Source organism: Solanum stenotomum, chromosome 9 (genome assembly GCF_019186545.1).
Source record: "Solanum stenotomum isolate F172 chromosome 9, ASM1918654v1, whole genome shotgun sequence".
NCBI classification, from domain to species: domain Eukaryota; kingdom Viridiplantae; phylum Streptophyta; class Magnoliopsida; order Solanales; family Solanaceae; genus Solanum; species Solanum stenotomum.
This window is the reverse complement of record NC_064290.1, coordinates 10,171,459-10,198,779: the sequence shown is the minus strand read 5'-3', so window position 1 is coordinate 10,198,779 and position 27,321 is coordinate 10,171,459. Positions and strand designations below refer to the sequence as shown.

The following is a 27,321-nucleotide window of genomic DNA, read 5'->3' as shown; positions in this document are numbered from 1 at the left end:
TCTATAATGATAGATAAATATAACCAATCACATGAGATATTCCAATCCATTAAAAAACATTGTCTATCCCGTCTCTCGTACCAAACGACCCCTTAAGCAAATATTATACTTGGGGGTAAAAAAATGAACACCACTGAGAAACATGTTGGTAAAATATCAGCATGTTAAATAGTGCATCAAGGTACAAACCAATTTTTCACAAGCATAAAACTTCATTAATTAGCCCAAATTTTACAGATTACATACTACTAATTACTTCACTTTCCAGGTACAAAGTTTGTGGCATAAGCCCAAGCGTTGTTAGCCACTGGGTCATTAATGTGGTCAGAAAGGTTCTCAATTGGGCCCTTTCCAGTAACAATAGCTTGAACAAAGAATCCAAACATGGAGAACATAGCCAAACGTCCGTTCTTAATTTCCTTGACCTTCAATTCAGCAAAAGCCTCGGGATCATCAGCAAGACCGAGTGGGTCAAAGGCACCTCCTGGGTAGATCTTGTCAAGACCCTCACCAAGTGGGCCTCCACCAACTCTGTAACCTTCAACAAAGCCCATAAGAACAACTTGGCAGGCCCAAATGGCAAGAATGCTTTGGGCATGGACAAGGTTTGGGTTTCCAAGGTAGTCAAGCCCACCTTCTGAGAAAATCTGAGATCCAGCCTTGAACCAAACAGCCTCACCGAATTTAACACCGTTCTTCGAAAGGATTTCGGGGAAAACACAGCCCAAAGCACCAAGCATAGCCCAACGGCAATGGATCACCTCAAGCTCACGGTTTCTAGCAAATGTCTCTGGGTCAGCAGAAAGTCCAGCCGTGTCCCATCCGTAGTCACCTGGGAATTCACCAGTCAAGTATGATGGTGTTTGCTCAGAAAATGGGCCCAAGTACTTAGGACGGTCTTCTCCGTACCTATTTCATAAAAATAAAAAGTTCCTCAGATTCAAATTTCAAAATTACTGAATGATTGTATTTATAATACTAGTAGAAATATTTCAAACAATAAATTTGGATAGAAAGAAATACCAGATGCTTTGAGGAGCGCTTTTAACAGTACGCCTCATGGTAATACGGCCTTCACCGAAGCTGCCAACTTTCCTAACAAACTCATTTTGTGATTTGCCAACTGCTTGACCAACAAAGGCTGATTGTTGAATTGCAGAAGTGGCCATTTTTTTTTAATTTGCTGAAGTTTTTCTTTTTTGTTTCTTTTTTTCTGATGATATGAAAGGAAGAAGGAGATGTGGGGCAATATATATGCAAATTAATGGATTTTGAGGATTACAAGATGTACAACTAAGCAATTGTTGATTGGTTATGGTTTAGTATTTGGATTTCCCTTATGACATATAGAGGCCTTTGTTCTGCCACGTGGAGTTGAGACATCTGTTGGGTGAGATTTTCTCTCAGTTTCAGATATGCAGCCACCGAATAATTTTGTATGATTCCGATCGTGACATTATTTGATTTGACATGATATTTATAATTAAAAAAATTGATATTTATGATCTAAAATAATCTTAAGCTTTTTAAAGTTAAATTATTTCAAATTATAATTGGGTTATATTCTTTTTGAGTAAATTAAAAATGAAAGAATTCACATAAAATGACGGAGAAAATCTTTCACAAAATGTACCAGTTTTACAAGGACCCCTCAATATTCCAACTCAGCAAATGAAAATTATTTTATGTGGGTGTTAATATTGAGGGGCAAAAGTGAATCAATATAATACTAACAGCTAGAAATTTTTGGGACAAAAAATCGAACATAAGGTATAAATTGCTTAATTAAGTGAATAGATTAATAAAACCCTCTTAAATCGTCGTTATTTTTTTATTTTCGCATCTATATTATTGGGTGGTTATATTACTTCCTTTGGACTTGTTTATCAGTAAAATAGTATAGTTAAAATAAATAAATTTATATAGGATCAAGAACATGCGTTTTAATTTAATCCTTTTAGATCTGCTTAGTAGCAATTTGAATATTGTTAAATTAATAAGTAAATATACAAGTGAAAGGGTAAGACAGCGAAGCGTATAGAGAACGTTCGACTTAGTTCTGGTGATGTATGAGAATGAATATACTTGGAAGATAATAACTTAGTGAACAATATAAAGTTGGAGCTCTAAGAAATTGTATAATGATGTTAAATTGCTAGAATTCAGAATGTCTTTACAAATGAGTAGAGTAGACAATTTATAAACTATAATAGTGAGGCATCTTCCAATAAGAAAGCTCCACTAGAGTCAGTGATCTTGTTGTTAGTGGTGCCAGCTAATATTTCTTCCACACTTAGGTGGTTCGTACAAACTCGTCTATGCACCTCACCTGATCTACGACTCCTTGTCCCTTTTGCTTACACAACAACAGTGATAGTTGGGTGGATTTTTTAACCTATTCCCTCAAAAAAAATCAACATATACTATCACTTTAAACCTTTTGGAGTGTGATGTCACGTAGCACATCATATTGCTCTCGAGAGTATTTTTTTAACATGAGTGTATGATAGTCAAGGGTTCAATAAATACTAATAGTTTAGGTATAACATTCGCAAAATAATTATAGTTCAATAAATACCAATAGTTTAGGAAATTTTTGACCTATCTATCTTTTTCTAATTTGAATAGTTGAGGGTAATTTTGATCCTTTTTACATTATTTAAAACCAATCACGACTCATATCAAGTGTGAATAACCCTTTTCTATTTCAAGAAATAATCTCCTTTGCTGTAACAATATACAAACACCTCACAATCAACATAAAATGCACTGTTTTCTTCTGAAAGAATCAGTATAACTCTCTGAAGCTCATATGCCTGACTAATAGTTGTCACCTGTGATCATCAAGCCAAAATACCTTGGATTTGTGATAAACACGCAGTATGTCTGAATGACAGCAAAACAGACCTCCTAGGAAAGTAGGCAAAAGTTTTTTTAAAAGAAAATCATAAAGTACATTTTAGCTAAATTTACAAGGCAAAATCTCCCCTGCTTGGTGACTTAGAACTCTTAAAAGAGCCCAATGTTCCGGCACTGCTCATCAATCATTCTAAACAAACTTTGTTTGACACCTCCAAGCACTCACCCTGCATTGATTCAACTTCAACGAGCACTGATAAAGAAACACGATTGCCATATACAATTTCATCCATCGGTGTTAAAGAACTGCAGATCAAGCTGCTCATGCTCATGCTCAAGCGGCAAAAGAAACACTGCAATTATGCAGGGTTAGCTCAAATGTCCCAGTCATTCAAATGCTAGGACAATTACTCCATTGGGGTAGGTCCCTCCTCTTCCACAATACTAATGGTATCGGAATGAACACTTCCTAGCATAACTGATGTGAGCATTAACTTGCCGGCATCAGGATAATCCTTGTGCTGCATCAGTATTGTTTCCACAGAGGATTCCATGTTCTTTAAAGTCACTTGCTCGGAATTTTCTAGCCTCAGTGGCAGCACTTCCTGGAAATTGCCCTCAAAAGTTTCAGCTTTGAGGCCATAGCACCTGCTGGAAGCCTGGAAAAGAATGGTGTCTTTTAAAATGCTCAAAGTCTCCTCATCACCCCATCCCTCATCTACTGATGCTTGATACAGCCTCTCCCAGTCGTCCTGATTGGAGGCATTTCTCCAGCAGTCCTCCAAGAGGCTTGCATTAGACTTGATAAAAGAGGAGCTGGTCCATGCAAAAATGTCAAAAACTCTCAACGAAAGCTCCCTATCCTGAGTTTTAAGGCACAATTCAATAAGGTCCACCGGAGGAAGAAGCTGCTGGCTAATATTTTGCCTTTCATCGTCCGGAAGGAGTTTCATTATTTCTTCCTGCGAGAGAAGTAAAATTGACAATAAGAGATGCCTGCACATACGCGCACACACACAAAGAACAAGTGATCAAGCACAATGGATATGGATAATATAGGTGCACCCAAGGGGTGTGGCTTAGTGTTCAATAAAATGGGTGGAAACCTTGGAGGCCATGACTCAAATTCCAACACAGACCAAGAAAATATTAAGTGATTTCTTTCCCATCTGCCTAAGTCTTTGGTAGGCAAAGTTATCTAGTGTATGTGCTAATGAGAGGCTATGTTGCTTGGACTATTCAAAAATGTCGATGGGTGTGTGTCTGATTCTACAAAAGTGTATTTTGAAGAATCTGGCATGGGTGCTGCATAATTTTTGAAAAGTGCGAGCAACATAGGTGAGAGGTACCAGGTACTCGATGGAATAGTTGAGGTGTGCGCAAACTGCCCGAACAACACCATTATTTAAAAAGAAAATAGTTAACAGAGATGGAGAGAATAGGAGGATATTCATCTATCAGAGTTCCTTCACCACAACAACCAACTGGACCATTAAAAGAAAAAAACAGATAACAACAATAACAAAAACAGAAAGTGGGGCACTGACTGGTTGCATTTGCCTGGATGGGGCACTAAATTTGGCTTGTTCAACCACAGAACTAAAACAAACCTCTCATTTCCTATTAGATTCTCATATCTTTCTTTTAGAAAAGCTGTCTCTGGCTGATTACAGCCTAACAGTAAACCATACAACACATTTTCATGTCAAGAGATAGATGGACCATATTAAGGGTAACAACCCCCGAGATAGTAAGGTAGAAATTGATAGTCACTGCTAGTATTATGGCTAATGTCCTAATAACTTTTATGTTTATCATTGTACATCTTCTCTTCACCAACTTATACTGAGGTGACACAGAAATCCTCAGCTCCAATAACCGAATAAGCAAAAAAACTAAAATGATACCTGCAAGTTCAGAATCTTTAAATCAGCCTCTATGCGCTTCACCTTTGATTCAAAATTAGCACTTCTTCCTACCAAGAGATTAAGTAAACATAAGTTGTCACCAGTAAAAAGCATAGAAGCAATATGAAAATGATAAACTGGAAACATGAAATTTGCTAAAAAGATATGGAAAAATGAAGAAGATAAAGATTCAATAAGCTCAAATAATTATGACAAATCTGGGATCAACTGATATAATGAGAATAAATCAGCCATTTTTACTATTTGGAAATTTTAATCAAACTTCATCAAAATCTTCTCTAAATTTCTTGATTTAAATAGTTAAAGGAAAGAATACCTGCCAATGCAGCTACTTTCGAGAGATTCAGAAGCCTCCTTCTTTCCACCAAACTTGTTTTTATGGTGGTGCCAAATGAGTTGGTTTCAGTATCCATAGCGGAGCTATCATTTGGTGAAAGAGACAAAAGATGTAGAGTTTCAGAAGCTTCAGAAAATTGATGAAGGAATATTTCATGAAGCCAAAGGAGATCCTGATGCTGTTTCAAAAATATTGCTAGGTCTTCCTGAAATTCCTCCCCAAGTCTCATAAGCTTAGAGAACTGTCTGTTGTCATACAGTTGTTGAAACACAAAGTAACTAAAGCCTCGTTTAGGTCCCATGCTGTCATGCTGCACAAGAAAAGGCTTTTTAAACAGAAGTAGGCAAACATCTAAAAAAGCATGTGATCTACAATCAGCTTACCAAGATAAACAAGAACAAGCAAAACACACACAGAACAGATAAATATTTACCATAAGATTTTTAAGTAGGTCAGTATTATTGATATCACAGCATATACTCCATAGAGTTTTGTAACCTTCATGTCTTTTTGCAAGAGACAACAAGGCTGAGGAAAGCTTTCCAAAAATCTCTAGCTTTTGCTCCTCAGCTGCTTCACCTAAATCCTGCATGGATGAATATGTTTGAGCAAAAAAAATGACTGGGATAAGACTCAATGCCATATTCCTTTTCAAGAATATCTTATCCTTAGGTGAATCCTTTTATTACGTATACTGACACTAACAGACAAGTACAGGGGAGAAAAAAAGGACCTACTGCATTTTCTTTCTTTCTTTTTTTTCTCTTTTTTGCTGGGATATCTTCTGCTACATAAATCAAACCTTCCAAGAGAAATGAATAAGAGGTAAGGAGAGATCAACCTGCAGTTTGCCTTCAACTAAATCTTTCACTTGCTGGTAAAGACATTCCAAGAGTTCATCTCTTCTATTACAGTACTCATCTAACAGACTTTTGTGTCCTTCTCCACGCTCAACTTTCACACAGATAGCACCAGAATATGCTTCCAATAGTACATCAGATAGAACTTCAAGGTGTGCATGAAAATCTAATTTTACGGTATCATCCAGGGAATTATTTTCCTTCACCAGTTGAAGCATAAAATATGCAAGGCTCCAGAGCCCATTCCGCACCTTTTCTTGACAAGTCCATGGAGTCAATCCCTCAGACGGAGGATACCAGAGGTGATTTTCATTTCTGCAAGTCATGGCTGTGCGAAGCAAAGTCACACAGGCACTGGAGAGTTCACATGCTCTTTGGAATAGAACAGAAACTGTCATCTTTTCACTGATAATGTAATCAAGGTCTCTCTCTAAGCAATAAAAAAATTCGTCAAGGTCTGAGACCTTACTGTAGAAAACTTCAGCATTATCCCTATCCATCAAAAGAACTGTTCTTCGGCGAGCTCTTTCGCCTACCATTTGGATGACATCCCACAGGGAACCAGAAACCGACATCTCAGTAGTTGAATAAGAGCCAGCTCCTGAGGCACGGTTCTGATTGAGCACGTTCTGCAACTCTCTCAATTGGATCATGCCAGCAAGTTTTTCACCATGTTCCATGATAATATGCAAAGCATGCCCTGTCACAGATTGTAAAACTCTTAGGCCCATGGTTTCTAAGAGATAAAAATGCATTAGCATATAAGGAGCACAGAAAAGCATGTAGACAATATGCTTTTGCAGTCATTAACTTATGCTGTTGCAGTAAAATGATTTAAGATAAGCAAATAGCATCCTGGCAATAACTGCTTATTAATCATAGTAAGGACTGTAATCGATCATCTAATTAGACCAATCAAGGAATATTGGAAGCTAGTTAGTCTGACTTGCCTTCAGCAGTACCTGTGATCTCCAAGGGTACCGATGGCAACAGTGCAGGTTTGACCATATGCGGAGCGGGCCAGGACAGGCTGATACATATTTTTGAATATCCAATTTACAGGTGAAGCTATTGGGCATAGAAATGTTGCTGCACTTGAGGTAATATAAATCTACTGATTTATACCCTTCATTTCTTTGTGCATTACATTTAATGTTTTCTTTTGCTATATATACAGATTTTATCCTCTAAATCCTCTCGACTAGTCTTTTGAACGTGTATTTTGTGAGCCATGAAGCATTAACTAATCTTTTGATTGTAAATGATTATTTGTTTTCTGTTGAACTTAACCAAGGACTAACAATGGTTAAGAATAATAGAGTGGATATTATCTTAATATGTGTAGCAGTGTGTATATATTTCCATAAAAATTACTTTCGTCTTACCAAATACACTTAGTTCAACCACACTTGGAGGCCTAAGAGGAAGAAGCAAATATAATATGGTGAAGAGGTCATACTCTGTCTAGAACATAGTTCTTCATGGCACTTGGATAAAGCCAGGAATTGAAGGAATCTTTTATGCTTCTGCTGCTTCTCCAAAAGTTGCGAGGACACGACAGACGAAGTCACAATCTCAGCACCTCTGGTGGTTGTCCAATGTTTTGCAAGGGTATCCACAATTGATTTGCTTGTCCTTGCAAAAACATTTGTTTCACCCTCTCTTTCAAATGCCCCTGACGTCTTCAGTTTATCGAAAGCACCATCCGCATGCCCAGATAAAAGAAACTCATGGAAAAGCTGATTTAGTAAAGCTTCAGATTCTTCATCTTGAGCATTTCGACGTGCAATTCCAGTTAGACCAGGCCTTTGTTTATCTCCAGCATCCCATGCTTCTGAAGTCGCCCTTCTTGGAGCAATATTACCTGCAAAAGATAAATTTTTCCTCTCTTCCAGAGAGGACCTCTCTTTAGAGCTTCCTTTACGTGACAAACTTCTCTCCGGTGGTTCAACTCCACCAAGTAAAACTGCCCTCTCAGGTATAGCCCAAACTCCAGCTTTTTCAGTTAGAACAGCCCAAGCGCCATCCTCACCATCATCGGAAGGGAAAACTGATGCATCAAGAACCCTTCCAGCATCATATGGAAGATCAAATTGATAAAGACGGGTAGAATTTCTCCAGTAATGTGAGACAGTTGCAGTGCCATCACCAGAAAGTATGATCACTGAACCAGCTGGCTTACCCCCAACCTTCAATCTCATAGAGAATAAAAACTGTTCATCCTCAAGTCTAGCTTTAGGAATTATCACTTGGATAGGAGCCTTTTTCTCTAAAATCCTTTCATGTGGCTGCACACATTCTGAGGAGACATTCACTCCAGATTTATATTGCATGGTTAGAAGTGAATACTCAGTGTAGCTTGAACTGGTGATCCGATCCTTGCAAAAAATTGCAATGAGAATAGTAATAACCTTGCCATCATTATCAATCTGCAAATCCAGAGGCCAAATACGCTTCTGCCCTGCCAGATCCTTCTGGATACCCAGATCACCATCAGTGCCAACGATTTCATGAGTCCAGATCTTAGAAACATTGAAAGAGGGAGAAAGTTCAATAGCAAAACATTGTATTTCATGATCTGTCAATAAAAGAAACTGCCTGTTGGACTTGTCCAAAGAATGGGAACGAGACTGCCAAACCAGTGATCTAGGGTAACCCCTGCCTCCAAAGAACTGCCCACCATCATTTCCTTGAGAGTTCTTACTTAACATGTCCTCATACATCTTTCTGCGCTGAATACCACTGGGGCTGCAGACAAATTGCCAAAGTTCGCCATTAGAACTACAAGCAAGAGCAACAGAGGCATGATTGTGATGAGCCTCAGGGACGGCACAAGCAATCAAACAGTTGAGAGAATTTGAACGAGTAACGCTGCTCCCAGGTTTATTCTGCTGCCGCAACTTGGTTGGGGTGCCCTTCACATCAGAAGAACAACTCACCTCAGACTCCTCGGGAAAACTTACTACTGGTTCATTCCGAGTTGCAGAGTAGATATCTGGCCAGTATACGAGATTTCGAGTTCTCCGATTACAGGCAACAATACCAGCAGAACTGCACTGTGGGGAAACTTTATTGGTATTCCTAGCCCAATTGATGAGACAAACAAACCAATCATTAGAAAATTTTCCAGTATCTTCATTTTCAGACATCATCGAAGGAAGATCAAGAACAATGCAGTTCCTAGAAGCTGCAGGTGATAAGTAACTCCAAACAAAGAGTTTGTTGCCACATATAACCCACGCCAAGGAAGTTTCCTTATCCATTCCGCCAGAGATGGACGCATTACCTTAACAAAAGCAAAAGTGTCATCTCAAAATCAATCACTCAAGAATAACACTTCATGGTAGCAGGCATTCAAAGCACTGGGGAATATTGGAATTTATTACTCTATCTTAATTATTGAAAAATGGGACACAACAAAGAAAAACTATTTTCTGAAAGCAGTACTGATCAACAAGTGAAAGCAAACAAGACAGGTTATCAGCTCATTCACTAACCAGGAGCATATTTCTGAAGCAAAACGTCCTGTTCATCGCGTAGGGCTTGTGGAAACTCTCCGACATAGACAGGTTGAATTGGATCAGTCTCTTCTCCTTTATCACTCTTCTTTGCAGGTGGGATTCTATGACAATTAACAACAAACACTATCTTAATCAGTTTCCATTCAAATATACTTCTACAACTTATGTCCTTTCATTAACAATTAACTAACCACAACCACCCTCACAATAAATATGCAGGTCCAACCACATATTTGTTTCCTAGTAAGAAAGCTCAATACAAATAAATAGGCAATATTTGAAACACTGTAATCTTTTAATTTAGTGAGATAAACATGTCAAATTGCAAAACTGAGCAGAATTGCATTATCTAAAAACAAACACAATAACCAAGTAAAAAATGAAAACAAGCAAAAGCATTCAGCTAACTATAGAAACTACATAATGCAATCAATAGTACCACCAGGATAATTACATAACCATTTCACGATCCAGAGTACATCTAAAGTCTAAACTAGAAGCGCAAACTTCCTAATGAGATAAACATCAACATTAGTTCAATTTATGTGAACATAAGCGCAATGTAAAATATATAAGAAGTGAATTTGAGTGCGTGTGTGTGTCTTACCTGGCGAGAACAGAAAGACGGGAAGCCCAGGGAGCAGGAGTACCAGTATTAGGGCGATTAGGTATAGGAGAATTATCATCAAGCGGCTTTCTATTCTCGGTGAACGGCGTCACCGGTGAACCAGTAGTAGGTTTTTCACGGCCACTCTTACGAGCACTGAAATTCGATCTCTTTGTTCCCGGAGAGAACATTTTGGTTAAGGGAATGAGAAGTAGGGTTTAAAGGGGTTTGAGTATAAGAATGGTGTATTAATGCTTGTTAGTTTCTTTAATGGCGAAAGCTAAATATAAGACTTCACTTAGTAAGAGATTAGAAACTTGGAAGTAGAATCTGAAGAGACTTTCAGATTTTTGAAAAATATGGCAGCGGTTAGGGTGCTGCTGTGCTCTTTTTTCTCCGGTGGTCTTTTTTCTTTTCTTCTATTTTTTGCATTTTACCTTCTTTTTTTTTTAAGAAGAATATGAAGAGCTTTGTTTTTTTAATTTTACTAGGCGTATAATTAGATTATACCACTTATATTTAGAAAAGTATAATTGTTAGTAGGCTAATGAATGTTTTTGGCTGAATTTAGACTGATCCAAATAGGCTCAATTATCAAATAGACGGGCTAATGACTCCCCCCACCCCTCCAAGTTTTACTTGGCTAAAATGAGTGAATCAAGGTGGTTGTCGGGAGGAGTATGATTAAAGGCTGAAACTTTTATGGTGATAAGAGTTGTATTTATTGATGAACTAATGTTTAACTTAACCAGCTATATTCTCCTAGTCCGAGTTGATTCATAGCACAATTCAAAAATGATCCATAAATATACACCTTATTCTAATTAGCAATACAAAATATTTATACATCTTTATTTTATATTAAACCACTTATATTTAAGGATAGTTGTCCATAGGCAAATAAACGATTTTGACTAGATTTAAACAACTAAAATAAGCTCAATCACCAAAGTTAGTAATTTCACCAAATTTTACTTAGCTAAAATGGGTGGATCAAAGTGGATTTCGAGGTATGATTACAAGGTTGAAACTTTAAAGAACTGATGGAAGGACACCATTAAGAATGAATTATGCGAGTTAAGTTAAGATGAAGAAATTAGGTTCAAATATAATAAGGATGGATAGAATGGATCTTTTTTTTTTTTAATTAAAATAGAGTAACATGTCGTAATTAAAATAGAGTTTTTAAAATTTTCTAAATTTCATTTATTGAATTTAATTATATTGTAGGTACATATGTCAAATGAAGAGTACTCCATACATAACTTTAAGAACAACTCTTAAGCTCAAAATTCACAAAATTATGAATCACCATTTATTTAGTGAAAAGGGGTTCATGAAAGAATATAGTTTAATGTGATCACCAAAGCCGTATAAAAGAGGCGTATTTTAAACTTCAACTGGATCAATTGCCGCCATAACTCCATGGCCTTCACCTGCTCCAACACCAAAACCACTACCGCCATTTTCACCTCCTCCTCCGCCGCCACCACCGCCACCTCCGCTGCCTCCATTGCTACCTGATCCATTACCATAGCCACCTCCTATTCCCCAGCCAGATCCACCATCCGCACTTCCTCCTCCTCCTCCGCCGCCACCACCACCACCACCACTGCCGCCTCCTTCGCTGCCTGATCCTCTACCATAGCCACCTCCAATTCCCCAACCAGATCCACCATTCTCACTTCCTCCTCCACCACCACCGCCACCGCCTCCGCCTCCACCACCTCCATCGCTACCTGATCCAATACCAATGCCACCTCCCATCCCTCCTCCAGATCCACCATTCTCACCTCCTCCTCCTCCTCCGCCTCCACCACCACCGCCTACAATACCTCCCATAATTTTGTCAAGTCCGCCAATGCCGGGGATGTCCATGGATGGAAACTGAAGAAGCTTCCTTGCATATGTCGCTTGCACGAGAACACACACAACAAACAAAATAATCAACCTGCTACTCATCTTCGTAGTTGCTGCTAACACTGCACCAGTAAGTACCACAGCCTCGTTAGTAAGTACTCGTACTATTCAGAAAGCGGCAGGTACAGCACATATTTGAAAAAAAAAATATAAGAATGGAATAATTGTGTAGAATTAACAACAAATTAAGATGAGAATTGCTTCTTACCTTGGCTCTTTCTCTCGTGTGTGTTTTGAGCTGAAGTGACCTGAGGGAAGAGCTAATTAGCACTTGGATGAATAATCTGTGATGTTTAGGACGATTTAAATACTATAGATTAGTGGTAAGGTAACATACATTGTTAATGAATGTAATTAATATCACATTTACAAAATGAAAACGTCAGAAGCATAGTAGAGTTGAATGTGATTAAGAAGAGTTACGTTATGGTAATTAATTGTACATGTTCTTAGATATTATCCCGAATAAAATATCCCATAAGAGTTGGTTCTAAGCGACAAGAAGATCATGAATTCAAGGGGTGAAATAACCTCTTGTAGAAATGCAAATAAGATTACATACAAAAGGCTCAATACATTAGATGGAATTGAACATTAGAAATCAAACATTTTACTAGTTAAACTGTATACGGAGATTATATAATGAAATAACGTTATTATAACTAATTTTAATACAAAGATCAATTTTCTTTATACATCAAAGCTACGACAATAAAATGATGATTCGATGTTTTTTGAAAATCTAGAACTGTTTGGCATAAGGTGGACAGTGGACACCAGATTTTAGGATTCAGTCTCACTACAAAATAAGCAAATTTCTAAAACAACATCATCCAATCTGCACCAAAGTATTGGAGTAGCAATTTTTTTTTCAATATGAATAGCGCAGGTTGAGATTTACATAAGTGTATCTCTTTGCTTCATTTAAGTATATATTCATCACAACTAATTTAGAACAAAGACAGACTACAAAACTATGTATAAGAAATGCTTGGACAGGGGAGAGAAAGCGAAAAATTATACGTAGGCAAGTGATTTTCCTACTCCCTATCCTCTTAAGATACAACTTAAACATACATACACAAGGGCAATATCAGTGTCAAGGTTCCAGCTTCAGCGAAACCACTCTAGACTGCCTGTTACGCTTGGCCACCTTGGTAAATACTATAGAGAGACATGACGGTGCCCACCAAGGTTGGCGAACTTTTTGCTCTCCCTTCAAGCAAGCCACTACATGAAATGAGTTGAATCAATGAAAGTGTACTAAAGTATAGCAAAAAATACATTAACATTATAGTCATCCTTTAAAGCAACAGAAGATTCACTGATGTTTTGCTTATCAATGGTTACTGGTAACAGCACTCCGAGTCTACAACATCCTCAAAGTCTTTTTGATTAACTAAGTCATGCTTGAGACAGTGGAAAAGCACAGGACAGATAACAGATAAAATTAATAAAGAGATAGAGAGATGGAAGGGGTAGGGGTAGGGGGACTAGATGCACCTTTTATCCTCCTGAGCTCCTTGCACAGTGTTATGAAGTCTCCCCATTTCATGTGACACCTTCTTATAAACCTTAGTATCTGTTCAGTCGTGAACATAGACATACCCTCCAAGTACTCCCCATTAACACCATTCTCTTTGAAAATTTGACGATAGCCACCGAGATTTATTTCTTCCAACCATAGACCAACATCCTGCCAGCAAAATTAGCAACATAAATCAGGCATTGAACAAGATACATTTCCTTCTCACTTTTTTTTATTTCGTTGAACAAGATACACATCTCCTTGCTGTGTAGCATGTCATTGCCATCCCCAAACCACTGAAAAGAGCTGGGAAAGAACTCTACTATTTCCTACTATTTTTAATTTATAATTTTATTTGGGGGTGGATTAGGCGCAAGGAAGATCTTCATCAACTGGATGAGTGTGGATTAAAGCCCCAGGAAAGCAATTGTGAAGTGAATATCTGGCTCCATGTCTGATGAAGTTGTGGATGAAAAAAACTAAATGTCAATACATGAAAGAGGACAAAAGAAAGCGTGCAAATCTTGCAGTAGGAATAAAACACTTCTTTTCATGTACTTGGCGTCCTTTGGTAGCTGGTTACAGGTATGCAAATATTAGTAATACATTGATTAGTTATGAGGAAATCTATATATTATTTTATGCAGGGTTTAGTTATTCATGTTTTGGTTAAATATATAGATTCCTTCATAACTTATACATGTGGATTTCCAAATAACAAACCAAACATGGTATTACTTATGCAGGATTTAATACATGAATAACTTAGCTCCTAACCAGCTACCAAATGACCCCTAATCACACCAGCTTAAAGCATACTCGGTGTAGCTTGTGCTAAAAATGATTTGAAAACGAGGAGAGTATCTACTCAAATAGTCACTTAGTCAGTTTCAATTCTCAAGAAGATAATTGATCAGGCACTTCTAGGAATTGATGCTAGCCTACACATGTGCTTCCTCTTCAAAGAAGGATGAATTACTACGGATCTCTTTAGATATTCATTGATGCTAACCCCTTTATCAAATGAGTGATCACTTCAATTGTAGCACAATCTGCTCATTAGACATTGTGGAGATTGTATATGTACACACACATTCAAGGATTTCAAAGCATATTCATGGAATTCAAGCCAGATTCTATCATGCGTCTGTCCTCTTTGAAGAATGATAAACTCCTATAAACCTATCCAGGTTTCTTTCATACTGAATTCGATCATATGATTTTTTTGTCACTACTTAAAAGGTGAATAAGGGCTTCTGCATTGCAATCACCTGCAAGGTATTTATGAGAAACTTGATACCTGTAGGCTGTAGGTCAAAACAAGCTTGAAACTTTGGCAATCGCATTGTCAGGTATAGAACCCCTTCGAGAATGGCAAACTCCTATCTACCTCTTTAGGCTTCCACAAATCACAAGACTTCATGTCAATGCTTAAGAGGTAAATCACGATGTCTACCTCAGCCCTTTATTTACAAGGTATATTTATAAACATTATACCTCCCCTCGGAAGAATGACTAACTCCTAAGTCCTAACTACATTTCTTTAGCCTTCAGAGGCATAAATCTGATTGTATGACTTCCATGCCATGACCTGAGAGGTAAATAACGACACCTAAAGTTCATTTCACCCAGTATAATTCACATTTCTTATGAAGCTTTACACCAAAAGACTTGCCATTTAGGAAGTCATGACATACTTTATACTCCCTCTATCCAATATTAACTGACCTTGGAATAATTTATGATTGCAATTTAGATGGTTATCCTCAGCTCTTGATCATCAGAGCTTAACTATTACTCTATCCATCCCAATTAATACGGCAATCTTTCTATTTCAGGACATCCACATACATTCAACAATTCTACTAAAATTCCTTCATCTAAATTTAGGACTATCATCTACTTTTGTCGCAATTATTAAGGTAAGAGCTCAGATTTCATTATATTTCAAAAGTACAGACAAATTAATATTTTGAAAAAATGGAACAATTTTTAGAATTAGTTTTCATTTTAGGAAAGGGGAAACAAATTGGAACAATCCAACATAGAAAGAACGGTTAACTTGAGATACAAAAGTAAAATTATATCATACAATTCTGATAGTTCTCCAAAAAAAAAAATGTTAGTTCATTTAACTGTTCAAATTAATTTTTTTATATGTTATTTTTCTCAACTAACTTTTCGACAACTATGTCAATATTTTCTTCTACTGCTTCTAATACAACGTATGAGTCAAATTAACCTTTTGAATTTCTTTCATAGTCTTATGGTGTAACATAAAGTAGGATGGAAGGAGTATCTTTATTGTTTGAAAAATACTATAGAACTAGTCAATTTAACCACTAGAATCAACTTAAACCCTTTATAGTTGGCTGGAATGAGTGCACAAACAAAAAAGAAAGTGCTACAATTTCCAGAGGCGAGTGCTATACACACTCCACTTTTAGCTCTATATGCTCTCCATTTTCTCACTAAGAAATGAAGATAATCCATTAAATGCCTTAAATCTCATTTAAAATCTAATGGTCATACTTACAAGTATCTCCAAAAGCAAAATCTTAAAACTTATTTTATATGTTAAAAGGCTAGAATTTTCTCTAGTTATGATACTCAAATATGACTTTCACAATTCAAATTCAGAGACGTGTGGTTCAGCAAATCACTTTTCGAGGTACCAACCTTAGAGGGAAAGTTGGCCGTTAAAGTAGCTCTTGTTAGTACAGAAAGAAAAAATCATCACCATGTTCATGTACTAATGCCTCCACCATCTAAAAGGGCAAAGTCCTCAACTTTTGCAGATGGCTAATAGTTGAGGCCCAGAGTCCAAGTAATACTTTCAAGTTTAAATTCCATCTTATAACACATATTAGTTTCTTTTCACATATAGATATTTTAAATGTGAAAACCGATTCACAAAGTAGACTGAGGCATGTATGTAATTTTTCAGTAACTCATGGTTGACCTTACAAAGAATACAAGTATATGGACTAAAAGTGGAAGGCGCATTTATTTTTTTATACTTCAATATGCTATAAAACTAGGGAGAAACTGGAAGAATATTACAACTCAATTATAATGAAAAAGATGATAAAATTGTGTCGAAATGAAAGACAGCAGTTATATTATATTGCTTAGGCTGGAAAAGATGTACAGGATATTCCATTATGATGACATCTCAGTCACTACAACTGAGCTATTCAAGATCGACTTTTAGCAAAAGAGCATCACAAAGCATCTTACATGCTATCCCCAAACTCTAGACTATTTTTACCAGAAAAGATAGAAGTACCATTAAAGCGACCTTATATGTTGAAGTCCAATGAACTATTTCTTTAGAAGTACAAAGCATAACTTTGTAAATCATCCCCAAGAAAAGATCCAAAGAGAACTATTTTCTCCAATCAACAAGTCGCGACTATCTTCTATTTCATAAGACCATTACCAAGCCCTGCTCAATGGCTATCTTGAAGCTCACACAACCCAAAATGACTACATATTCTTGTGTGCATCTCAATGTATTCCATATCTACTGAAGACTAAAGAAGGATTAATATGTAGCAAAGATTGGGCAGGTTTACATCTCTTGCCGTATCTTAGCCAGGCAGCTAACCAGTATCTACAAGATGATAGCATTCTTGATGATCAGAATAAAAACTTTCTGGTGTATATTAGCCAGGAAGCTAACCAGCTTCTATACAAGATAGCATTCTTGATGATCACAATCACACATGTAAAGTCATTCTAACTTGCTGAACTGTCCTCCACCTCCTCCTAGGGGTCCTAGTGTAATCTTCTAATTTTACACGAGATACTACATATACTACTATGAAGTAAAGACCCAAAAGTATTGTCTATCCTCCTGTTCATTCTATCATTAGACATCTAGAGAAAGACTCGAAATTGCAAAAAATCAGTAAAACTATCCAGCTAAGTAATCTTCATCACTTAAACTGATTATTCTATGCATTTTTTAAGATAAGAAGTCCATGCACATTAGTAGATGGGCACGAAATAGTGCGCAACAACGATACTACATGTGCTTGTATTATTAAGGATGTAATTGATAAACTAGCTCCTACTGAGGTATATAGGATGTAGCCACCTGAGAAGTAAGTGCTTTTCAAAAATATGAAAGAAATACCAACTGAGTCCAATGGAACCTATATTTTGAAACTCCGTGCGGTATTTGTGCAACTGTCAGATGAACTTCTTAGTTCTTAGTAATCGTGATGCAGAAGGCAACGGAATCTGATAACAAGAAGATTGTTTTTCTGATGAGTTAGTAACAAGAAATTTGTTATCATAGTAATGAACCATATAAACACAATATCTGAATGTAGACATTGCAATTGCACTCGACCACTTGTCATGTTTTGAAAACAATTAACGATCCCCTCATTAGGTACACTTTCATACTTCATTCTCTATATGATAAACTGGACAATCATTCAAAAAGTCATCACCAGCTGCTTCACAAGTCATTTTTAATAAACTTCCTAGAAGAAAAAGCTCTGTTGTTGCAGTAGCAACATGTAAATCAAACTCAACAAGCAAATAAACAAGTATGCATATTTGTTTCAACCAATGTCTTGAAAGATCTCAAAGTTAGAAAAGGAATTATCCACTTCTCGCACATAATCAATATAGTTGTTAATCTCAAAACTGAGATCTTCAAGCTTCAAAAATTTTCATGATCTAGTTATTATCATGATTAGCAAAAGAATAATTGGGGCTCAACTAGCCATACCAAAAAGCACATTAACATTCACTTCATTAAAAGCGTTGTTGAGCTCTAAGAATTCCAAATCAATAACAACATAAAGAACTTTTACACACAAATGATGAGGATATGTAACACTTGAGCTCTTACACTTTAAATTCCAAGACCATACTTCTCATCCATTTCTGAGATCACAATTCCATGCTTACAAAATGAGAGAATTCCATTTAGAATCCCTCTCGATTGCAATTGCCTCTTTGTGAAATCAACAAGCTTCATAACACTTGCAATATCTTGGTTTTTTTTAAGCATATTAAAATCATATGTAATTGTCAACACTTTCAACATCAAATATACAAATTCATATAATCTTATTTTTCTACTAGACCTTTTGTCATTACTTTCTCATGATAGATTGAACCCTTGTTGCAAGAATTCCAAGTACATGACAATAAAGAAAGAAAGTTACGCATTGTCTTAAAATGAGATCCCTAATGGATATCACCTGGTCTTTGAAGTTCAAGTTCTTGACCCATATACACTTCACCAAGCACTAGTAATTCCATTAGTTTTTTGCTTGATCATCTCCTTACGCTTAATAGAACCTCCAGCAATATTCAAGATTTTAAAAATATTATCCACATTAGAATGTTTCTTGGCAACAACTACAAGAGTTAATTGCAATAAATGAGCAAAGCAATATGCCAAATGAGTACCTTTCAGAATCAACACTGGAAGAGTTTCAGTGAAGTTCATCAAAATGATTTTACAAGCAAATTTTTTATGATTGGTAAAAGATAATGCATGAAATGTTCAGCACCCAGAAGGTGTTGTGAGGAATTTACATAAGGTGGTAACTTTGCGTATTGTGTAATGAGCTCAAAAATTCTATTATGGCCTCTATAATTTCCATGTTACACCAAAAAAACAATTGGGATAAACATTTGTACTTGGTATTGACTACAGATTCTATTCTGTTTTCAGAAATCCTCGTGTTCCTTTCCTTCCAAATGGTCCACCATACTGTTGAAGGAAGATAAAGAATTGGCGATGACTTTTCGAATAATTGTTTAGTTTGCTATAAAGAGGATGAAGTATTTAAGATTGTACATATAATGTGATCATTGGTTGTTTTCAAAACATGACAAGTCATCAAGTGCAATTGCAATTGTAATCTTTATATTTATATATTCTGTTTAAGTGGTTCGTTGCATTTTAAAAAAGCTGCAATATGTACTATATGGGATATCTAACTCCGCATATCTTACTTCAAATTTTCCACAACTCACATATTTTAAGAATCCAGAGCAAAATTACACGAAACGTGTAAACCCAAGATTTTATAAAACAAATTCCAACAAATAGAGATGCCACTAAGCCATGATCATATAAATGGACTCACTAAGAGAGTCCTATAGTGAACAACCTATATTTTTTATATTTTTTTTGATGATTATGTGACCGGGCCAGCTTTTGCGCACCTCAACTATTCCATGAGATACTTGTCACCTCCCACCAGCAACAAGTACCAACTAACTCTATTTACCAATGTTATGACAGATGAGCTAGTGTTTTTAGTGAACAACCTATATACTTGCTTTCCAAATCAATAAGTGTTCTTTTTGATAATCATGGTGTACGGACAGCATACACATTAGCAGAATTTATCATATGCCTACAAAGTTCAACAGCAAGGTCAAAAATTGATAGACAGTGCATTTCTTTTAACTGCTGACACCTACCTCATCAGCAGATTATCAAGAAAACTCATCAATATACACAAATCAAATAACATTCAACATCCAATAATCAAGAAAACCCTCATTACAAAATCATAATATCATAGCTACTCCCAAGATCTGGAATACTAATAAATCAAAAATTAAGAAAGAAACCCCATACCTCAACAGTCCAAATAAAGAAATCCAGTGGCTCTGGTGGCCTTTCTTTGCTCATAGAGTCAAATAGCAATTCCCAACCCAAAAAAAGGGAGTAAAAGAAGCTGAAGAGAAAATCAAGATTAGATCAAAAAGATATTATTTTTTTTCCATTCACAATAGTAATTAACTACCAAACAAACACCCCCACACTCTTAAAAACATACCTAATCAACCAAGTGTTTTTGTTTTTCTTTTCCACTGTGCAAATTGGGAATTTTTTGGCTCTCTATGTTTGTTGCAGAGAGAATTGAGTGTGTGAGAGAGAAAAAGGAAAAGTGTATAATGTGTTTGAGAGTGATTTTATTGGTTTCCCTTTTTCTTGAAAGTATAGTGTCAGCTGTGCTTTTTGGTAACCACGTAGGCCCTACATATAGGCCCCGTTGACCATTATTAGCATTTGCTGAATTATATGTGTGTTTATATATGTTTAATAATACTCCCTCCGTCCACAATTAATTGTCATGATTTCCTTTTTTAGAGTCAAACAATAAGAACTTTGACCAACATTTTACGATGTATATTTTCATCATATTGATATGCAAAAAATTGCAACTTATAGTACTTTTCGTATAGTTTTGGAATATCTAATTTTTTTTAAAAAAATATCGAATTAATGTAATCTAATTTAACTTTAAAAATTAGTCAAATTGACTTTCGAAAAGCGCAACATGACAAATAAAAATGGACAGAGGGAGTACTTCCCTTTTTGTGGGGTCGTTTGGTAATTGGTTACAGTTACGGAGATATTAATAAAGTATGAATTAGCTATGAGTGAATTTTAATGCATTATTTTATTGAAAATGGTCATATTTACTCCTATACTCTCACAAAATAAGTGATGTCTGACATTTTTATCTAATTTTAAGATTATATTTATCCTTGTACGGTCTAAAAGAGTTATGTTAGTTAGTGTTAAGTACTCATGTCCTCTAGGGATGACAATGGGGCGGATTGAGCTTAACTCGCAAATTTTTTAATCTACCCCGCATAATATCTTTTTTTATTTTCAATCCGCCCCATTCACACCGCATAATTTGTTTAATATTTTATTTTTCTAGTTAAGTTTGATACTAAAAATAAAATTATTAAAACAAATTTATTTTTTTAAGTTATATTAATTTAATAGATAAGAACTTAAAATTTTGTTTTTTGGAGGTCAATTGGAAAATGCGTAAGAAATTGTATTATTTTTTATTGAACTATTTTTATTTACTATCTTCAATATTTTAGTAGTTTTAAAGAAATTGTCTTAATAAATAATGTTCTATCACTTTTATAATAAGTGATATAATATGTAAAAAAATAAAATTAAGTTTGAACCCGCACAAAAACACATATATCCGCAACCCACCCCTGCATTAGTTTTTTTTTTAAAAAAAACAATTTAACCCACCCCACATCCCTCCCGCCCCACATAATCTTAAATATATCCCCGCGTTACATTTGGTCCGCCCTATTGTCATTCCTAATATTCTCGATATATATTTTCTCAAAAGGGATCATATTTACTCTTGTCCTACCTTAATCATATTTTAATAAATCTCGTCCTAATTAAAATATGTCCCGTATAAAGACATAGATAAAGGATGAAATTCCTGAGTTTTAATTTATTTGATGGATAAGTTTAAAAGAGTTTAAACAAGTTAGTAATTTAATTGGAAAGAAAATAACATTAATAAAGGTCCAAACTTTATTTTCTTTAATCAATATGGTCCTACTTTACTATTCATTTACTTTCTATGTTGGTATAGAAAAATATCATAACTGTGAGTTTCAAAGTCCACAATTAGTTTTTTTTTCGGTGAGTAATTGACTTTTAATACTATTGATCTATTATACAATAGTATAATTAAATAATGTAAATTAGCATCCATTCAGTGATTTGTATACTACGGTTCAATTTGAACTTTATAGTAGGGGTGTACATGGTCGGGTTGGTTCGAGTTTTTAAAATATTAAATCAAATTATTTGTGTTGGATTTTTAAATTTATAAACTAAACCACTAATCGGTTTTTTTTTCGATTTGACTCAATTTGCGGTTTGGTTCGGTTTTGTACGCCCTACTTTATAGTACAACTCTACAAAATTGATAGCATTATAGTACACGTGTTAAAAAGTTATTTTTCATGGTAGAAAATTAATAATATAAAGAGCAACTTTCACATATATGAAACAAAAAAATCATATTTGTATGCTATAGTAAGGTTTGCATAATTGCGCTCCATAGCAAACATATATATGTATAATTCGCTATACATATACAATTGAAAGTTGTCTATTTCGCTATACATATATACAAAAAGAAGCAATTGTATAATTCGTTGGCTCTTCTTCAGATTTGTATAATTTCGCTGGCAAGCCATTTGTATAAATTGTTGTTAGCCTCTCGTTTGTATAAATCGTTGACAAAAATATTTGTATATCAAAAATCACTCTCTCTTTCGCTTTATACAAACATAAATTATACATTATACAAACATAAAACTGGGCAGGGGAATATTTTTATTGTATAATTATAAGTGTATAGGACGAATATATATGTATTTGCATGTGTATATACAATTTTCTCGCGCTTTATACAAACAGAAACGCAATTTATACAATTCTGTTGTATAAAGCAAGAGAGGTAAGCACAGAGGGAGTGAGCGAGAGAGGAGAGTGGCGAACGAGAGTTTGAGGGAGAGAGGCGTTGACAAACAGTTTGCTACAGGACACAATTAAATCAAAGTGGTTATACCATTTAGTTTGAATTAATAGTTTGTCATTATGTACAATTTTCCTTAATATAAAGTAAGCATAAAAAAAAATTCATTATAAACTAATTGAAGTCCCGAGTCAAAAGGGTCAATTTGAATATATTATGGAAACAACAATTTGGTTCACTGTTAATATACAAGCGTTACCACTGTAGATTTATCGATGTACTACTCTTTCTGCAGCAACAATTGCTTTGACAAACATTATGAGAAGGGAATTGTTGCCTAAAACAATGTGGATACAAGAAAACTACAAATAAAGAAATTTAGGTGCACAAAAGCAGCAAACAGGAAGAATAGCTAGCTTGATTCCTTGCCCATGTGAAGAAAGCATATCACAAACTTCCATAACCACTAAACTTGATAGTCCATACTTTTCTTCCTGATCAGTTTGCATAGATCAAGTACCATAAATAACACCAGCCTCAATGCCTGTATCCCTTGGCATCCTGGTCAATCGCTGTCCCAAGTTTCATCCATGTCTTTTGAGCTTTTCACCTTTCTCTTGCTCTCGCGGGTATCCTCATTTTTCTTCATTTGCCCTTGACCGCTGGTCCTAAAGCTATTACCAACCCCTCTTGATGCCCTCGAACCAGGTGCATCCTCTACATCTGATTCCCATGTTGCAATCTTATCATAACCCTCCCCCTCATCACTACTACTTCTATACTCACTTGGTTGGGTTGAGTTCTGCCCACCCTCATCGTCTGAAGCCCACATGGCTTCCTCAAGGTCACTTAACCTATCTGAAGCCATCGTTTCCTTCAAATAAGGATCAAAATTTCTTCTTGAACCTCCCTCATTCATAGGTCTATTGCCCTTACCTTTCTGCCATTTCTCTGTTTTATACTTTGGATGCCTGACAGGAGCATTGTACGTGTGGGTACGTCGACCATCATCATCATCCAATTCACTGTCATCTTCAGATACATCATCTTGTTCATCGTCATCACCCATCTTCCTTCCATACGTCTTACTCCTGCCACTTGACCTTCCTCCTGTCTCATCATCTGATTCATCACTTCCAAATCTTCTGAATCGACCACCTATATCTTCTTTGTTCCAATATCTAATCCTCCCCGATTCTTCTTTTTCTGCATCTTCCTCAGCTGCCCATTCGTCATCTGCTGCCTTTTCTATCTGAGCAATGAAATCGTCAAGCTCCTCCTGGTCACTGTCTTCAGCTGTTGAATGTTTTTCGTCTACACTACTGCTGTGACTCAACTTAGTACCATAATCCTCCTGAAAAACATATGGGCTTCCTTCTTTCTTATCAATGGCATTGAAGAATGTGGATGCTACTCGCTGGATGCTGGCTCTGGCAGCTGGATCATCAGGATTTATTCCCTTCCTCCGGAGCTCTTGTTCTATTTTCTTTATGTTTAATTTCTGTGAATCTAGTGCTTGTTCGAATCGGGCTTTAAATAATGCCTACAAACCAAGAATAACATTGTCAAACAGAAGGTGTGTGCTCATCAACCAAACATGTTCAAATTTTCAGTCCTAGGCAAGTTGCAGAAAATCCAGTTCATTACATACAATAGGTATTGGAAGAGTTCACGATTCACATGGATCAACAAATTTTCAATACTACGTCCCAAAAGCAGATGGATCAACAAATTTTCAATAGATGAGACATTGTACATGGATCAACCCATTGTACTACTTTCACATGCAAGAGAATTGAACTTCGGTTAAACTGAATACAACAGATGGACCTGGAGTACATGTCAAATATTGATGCTTAAGATACATAGCTCCCTGAAGTTTTACATCATGCGTGCATGAAACACAGATAGAACCGAGGTTCCCTCGAGCAAATACAAAATTAAGGAGTTAAAAGAAACATATACCAATTCATCAACACAACTTACTAGAAGGCCCATACATAAGTAATGGATTGACACACAATGGGCAAGGAAAATAAAAGGAGATTTGTAGCTCACCTTCCTTTTCGTAAGTGTGTTGACAGGTATCAAATTCTTTGGCTGCCGGTAGTTTCTGCCACGAAACATAATAATCGTTTTCACATTATGTATGTTAATCACTATTCCACCACTTAGTCGAGCTAGCATAGAAGCCATCTCCTTAATTTTTTCCTTGGGGAAGTTATCACAACAAACTTGCACAGTCTCATGAAACTTCCAGTGGAGGTGCATATTTTGGACAACTCCTCCAAAGACTCCACGGACACCAACAGGGACATAATTTTTATTCCTGAAACCAATCTTCTTATACGCTTGCAGTTGCTCAGGAGTCAAAAGCTCAGGATCATGCCGCGGAGATGGTAAATCTGGGAGCTCATATTTTTTCAACTTCTGAAGTAGCAAGGCCACTTTTTTCTTTGCCTACACTAGTGAAGGAAGTGAGAAAGTTGAGTTGGATTAATAAGGTTTCGTTGAGTAGATATACACAAGACCGCAACAAACTAAAGTTTGACAAATGAAACAATATGTGAAAAAACAAAACACTCAAAATACGACAACAGAAGCAAGATGGCACACTTTGCTGCATTATTTAGAACAGCCAAAACAAATGGTTGTGCACCAATCGCTAACCATATAGACATAAGAAACAGAATAGGAGTCTGACTTTTGAACATACCGATTGATGGAACGGTAACAAGTTGAAACACTGCATGGTAGAAAGGCACGCAGAGAAAAAGTTTTTAAAATGTTTGGTAAGTACCAACAAACACATAAGATCATTTCAAGTGGACTTTGGAAGTCTGTTCAACTTGATATCTTTAAGAGTTTAACCAATTGACTCTTATTGTGCTAGTCTAATTATACGTATGCACCACTAGATGAATCCACAAGAGAAATTTTTGCTCAGCATCATCACCACGAGCTTCAGTAATTACAAGCACACAAGCAGCAAAGCACAATTTGCTAAGAAGCAAAATGGCACATTTATGGCAAAACTTCAGCACACATGAAGAATTTCACCAATATACTTTAAAGAAAAATGATTCTTTCTTTATGATTATCATAGCTAGATAGGAAAAGTATTTTGTATGCACGAAAAGGGGAAGAAAAAAGAATGCAAAACCATTTCTTTCTAACGAGCAAAAAGGGATGACGGGAAACAGTAAAATCTGAGATGATTGCGCATTTGGCTGTAAATAATTTAGGAACAATTGAACCTACTCTTCTGAGATTATAAATTAATCGTTCTTCATCAGTCATGAGCTTCAACTTTAACTTCTTTGACCTTCGAATCTCTCTTAGGGTTTTGCTGGACTCATTTTGCATTCTAGCTGCCACTCTGCTCCTCATGCTTTTCCCTGACATCCACCGCACTCCAACATTGCAAATAGGAACTTTTACGCGTTTGACCGGAGAACTCACCATATTCCCACTGCTAGACATTATGTTCACCGAATCGTATCTCCTCGGAATCTCATGCCTGCGTTGTTCAATGTACACACTGTATCAAATAAGTGAAAATATAGTGCTTAATTTGTGGATTTAAGTAGTCAGGTAGCTGGATAGTAATATTTTTTCTTTCAAAAAAACAGATAAAAGGTCCATTAGAATGATTTACCCTAAACAAAACTAGAACGAGAAAACAAAAAACAAAAAAAAGAGAGAGATGGAATATACTGTAAGGAACATTGAGAAAATAGAGATGTTAGGGTTCTGAGAGAGCGCCGTTGAGTATATCTGGAAACGAACATGACGACGGCAATGGAGAACTCAGTCACTGAGTGATGGATATCCGCCTTCTCAGAGTTTATCGAGGTTTGCCGGAGAAGAAAGACTCTTTGGATTTTGGGATACTGAGTGCGGGGATTAGTTCGGCGTGGTGGCGTTCAGAGGGGTTCACCGGCTAGTGGTAGCTGGCGAGAGAGAGAACCAGGGGAGGCAGAAGAAATGGGCTATATTCAGATTGGGTTAATTGTGGAATTGGTCTGGGAATTTGAAATTGGGCCACATTTGTAGAGACAAGAACCTAAGTAAAATTGGGTCGAGATTGAATTAGGTGTAGGGATGGCAATGGGGCGGTGTGGGCGGTGTGGGTGGTGTGGGTGGTGCGGGTTGTGCTTAATCCGCAAAATTTTTAATCCATCCCGCTCCACCCCTTATAATAATTCTTTTCATTTTCAACTCACTCCGCATAGACCCGCCCTGCATAAATTTTTTATTATTTTCTTTTTCTAGATATGTTTGATACTAAAAGTAAAATTCATAAAAATAAATTCATTGTTTCATTAAGTTATATTAATTTAATAGGATAGTGACTTAAAATTTTATTTTTTTAGAGATCAATTGGGAAACATGTAAGAAATTGTATTATTTTTTATTGAACCATTTTCATTTATTATCTTGAATATTTTAGTAG

General features: G+C 36.1%; 5 protein-coding genes across 5 annotated transcripts; all 5 read right to left on the bottom strand.

Moving 5' to 3' along the window:
* Positions 1–206: 206 nt before the first annotated feature.
* On the bottom strand, positions 207–1,397 carry LOC125875750 (chlorophyll a-b binding protein 4, chloroplastic). The gene is made up of 2 exons (XM_049556781.1): positions 1,024–1,397; positions 207–909 (listed from the first exon to the last, which is right to left on the bottom strand). The coding sequence occupies exons 1-2, from the start codon at positions 1,167–1,169 to the stop codon at positions 258–260; spliced, it is 798 nt and encodes a 265-aa protein (XP_049412738.1). The 5' UTR covers positions 1,170–1,397; the 3' UTR covers positions 207–257.
* Positions 1,398–2,840: 1,443 nt separating this feature from the next.
* LOC125875905 (nuclear pore complex protein NUP133) lies at positions 2,841–10,509 on the bottom strand. Its single transcript, XM_049556967.1, has 8 exons — positions 10,113–10,509; positions 9,482–9,606; positions 7,444–9,270; positions 5,966–6,684; positions 5,558–5,710; positions 5,104–5,434; positions 4,767–4,834; positions 2,841–3,821 (listed from the first exon to the last, which is right to left on the bottom strand). Exons 1-8 carry the CDS (start codon positions 10,301–10,303, stop codon positions 3,267–3,269), a joined length of 3,969 nt encoding a protein of 1,322 aa, XP_049412924.1. The 5' UTR covers positions 10,304–10,509; the 3' UTR covers positions 2,841–3,266.
* Positions 10,510–11,421: 912 nt separating this feature from the next.
* Positions 11,422–12,134, bottom strand: LOC125875805 (putative glycine-rich cell wall structural protein 1). Its single transcript, XM_049556843.1, has one exon. It carries the CDS (start codon positions 12,072–12,074, stop codon positions 11,502–11,504), a length of 573 nt encoding a protein of 190 aa, XP_049412800.1. The 5' UTR covers positions 12,075–12,134; the 3' UTR covers positions 11,422–11,501.
* A 698-nt stretch (positions 12,135–12,832) lies between these two features.
* LOC125875807 (uncharacterized) lies at positions 12,833–20,507 on the bottom strand. The gene is made up of 4 exons (XM_049556845.1): positions 20,385–20,507; positions 20,183–20,282; positions 13,536–13,728; positions 12,833–13,262 (listed from the first exon to the last, which is right to left on the bottom strand). Exons 2-4 carry the CDS (start codon positions 20,234–20,236, stop codon positions 13,132–13,134), a joined length of 378 nt encoding a protein of 125 aa, XP_049412802.1. The 5' UTR covers positions 20,237–20,282; positions 20,385–20,507; the 3' UTR covers positions 12,833–13,131.
* Positions 20,508–23,298: 2,791 nt separating this feature from the next.
* LOC125875804 (CRM-domain containing factor CFM9, mitochondrial) lies at positions 23,299–26,868 on the bottom strand. The gene is made up of 4 exons (XM_049556841.1): positions 26,583–26,868; positions 26,127–26,385; positions 24,924–25,325; positions 23,299–24,408 (listed from the first exon to the last, which is right to left on the bottom strand). Exons 1-4 carry the CDS (start codon positions 26,654–26,656, stop codon positions 23,431–23,433), a joined length of 1,713 nt encoding a protein of 570 aa, XP_049412798.1. The 5' UTR covers positions 26,657–26,868; the 3' UTR covers positions 23,299–23,430.
* Between the last annotated feature and the right edge of the window lie 453 nt (positions 26,869–27,321).

Excerpts from the sequence above, each read along its gene's own strand:
- LOC125875750 (XM_049556781.1), bottom strand. The coding sequence starts at position 1,169 with ATGGCCACTTCTGCAATTCAACAATCAGCCTTTGTTGGTCAAGCAGTT. Across the intron at positions 910-1,023 it reads AGCGCTCCTCAAAGCATCTG|GTACGGAGAAGACCGTCCTA; the intron begins GTATTTCTTTCT and ends TTTATGAAATAG.
- LOC125875905 (XM_049556967.1), bottom strand. The coding sequence starts at position 10,303 with ATGTTCTCTCCGGGAACAAAGAGATCGAATTTCAGTGCTCGTAAGAGT. Across the intron at positions 9,607-10,112 it reads CGTCTTTCTGTTCTCGCCAG|AATCCCACCTGCAAAGAAGA; the intron begins GTAAGACACACA and ends TAATTGTCATAG. Across the intron at positions 5,711-5,965 it reads TAGTTGAAGGCAAACTGCAG|GATTTAGGTGAAGCAGCTGA; the intron begins GTTGATCTCTCC and ends TCATCCATGCAG.
- LOC125875805 (XM_049556843.1), bottom strand. The coding sequence starts at position 12,074 with ATGAGTAGCAGGTTGATTATTTTGTTTGTTGTGTGTGTTCTCGTGCAA.
- LOC125875807 (XM_049556845.1), bottom strand. The coding sequence starts at position 20,236 with ATGAGCAAAGAAAGGCCACCAGAGCCACTGGATTTCTTTATTTGGACT. Across the intron at positions 13,729-20,182 it reads TCTTTATTTGGACTGTTGAG|GATGTTGGTCTATGGTTGGA; the intron begins GTATGGGGTTTC and ends TTTTGCTGGCAG. Across the intron at positions 13,263-13,535 it reads GGAGCTCAGGAGGATAAAAG|TGGCTTGCTTGAAGGGAGAG; the intron begins GTGCATCTAGTC and ends CATTTCATGTAG.
- LOC125875804 (XM_049556841.1), bottom strand. The coding sequence starts at position 26,656 with ATGTTCGTTTCCAGATATACTCAACGGCGCTCTCTCAGAACCCTAACA. Across the intron at positions 26,386-26,582 it reads TTTTCTCAATGTTCCTTACA|GCATGAGATTCCGAGGAGAT; the intron begins GTATATTCCATC and ends TGAACAACGCAG. Across the intron at positions 25,326-26,126 it reads TAATTTATAATCTCAGAAGA|GCAAAGAAAAAAGTGGCCTT; the intron begins GTAGGTTCAATT and ends TCACTAGTGTAG.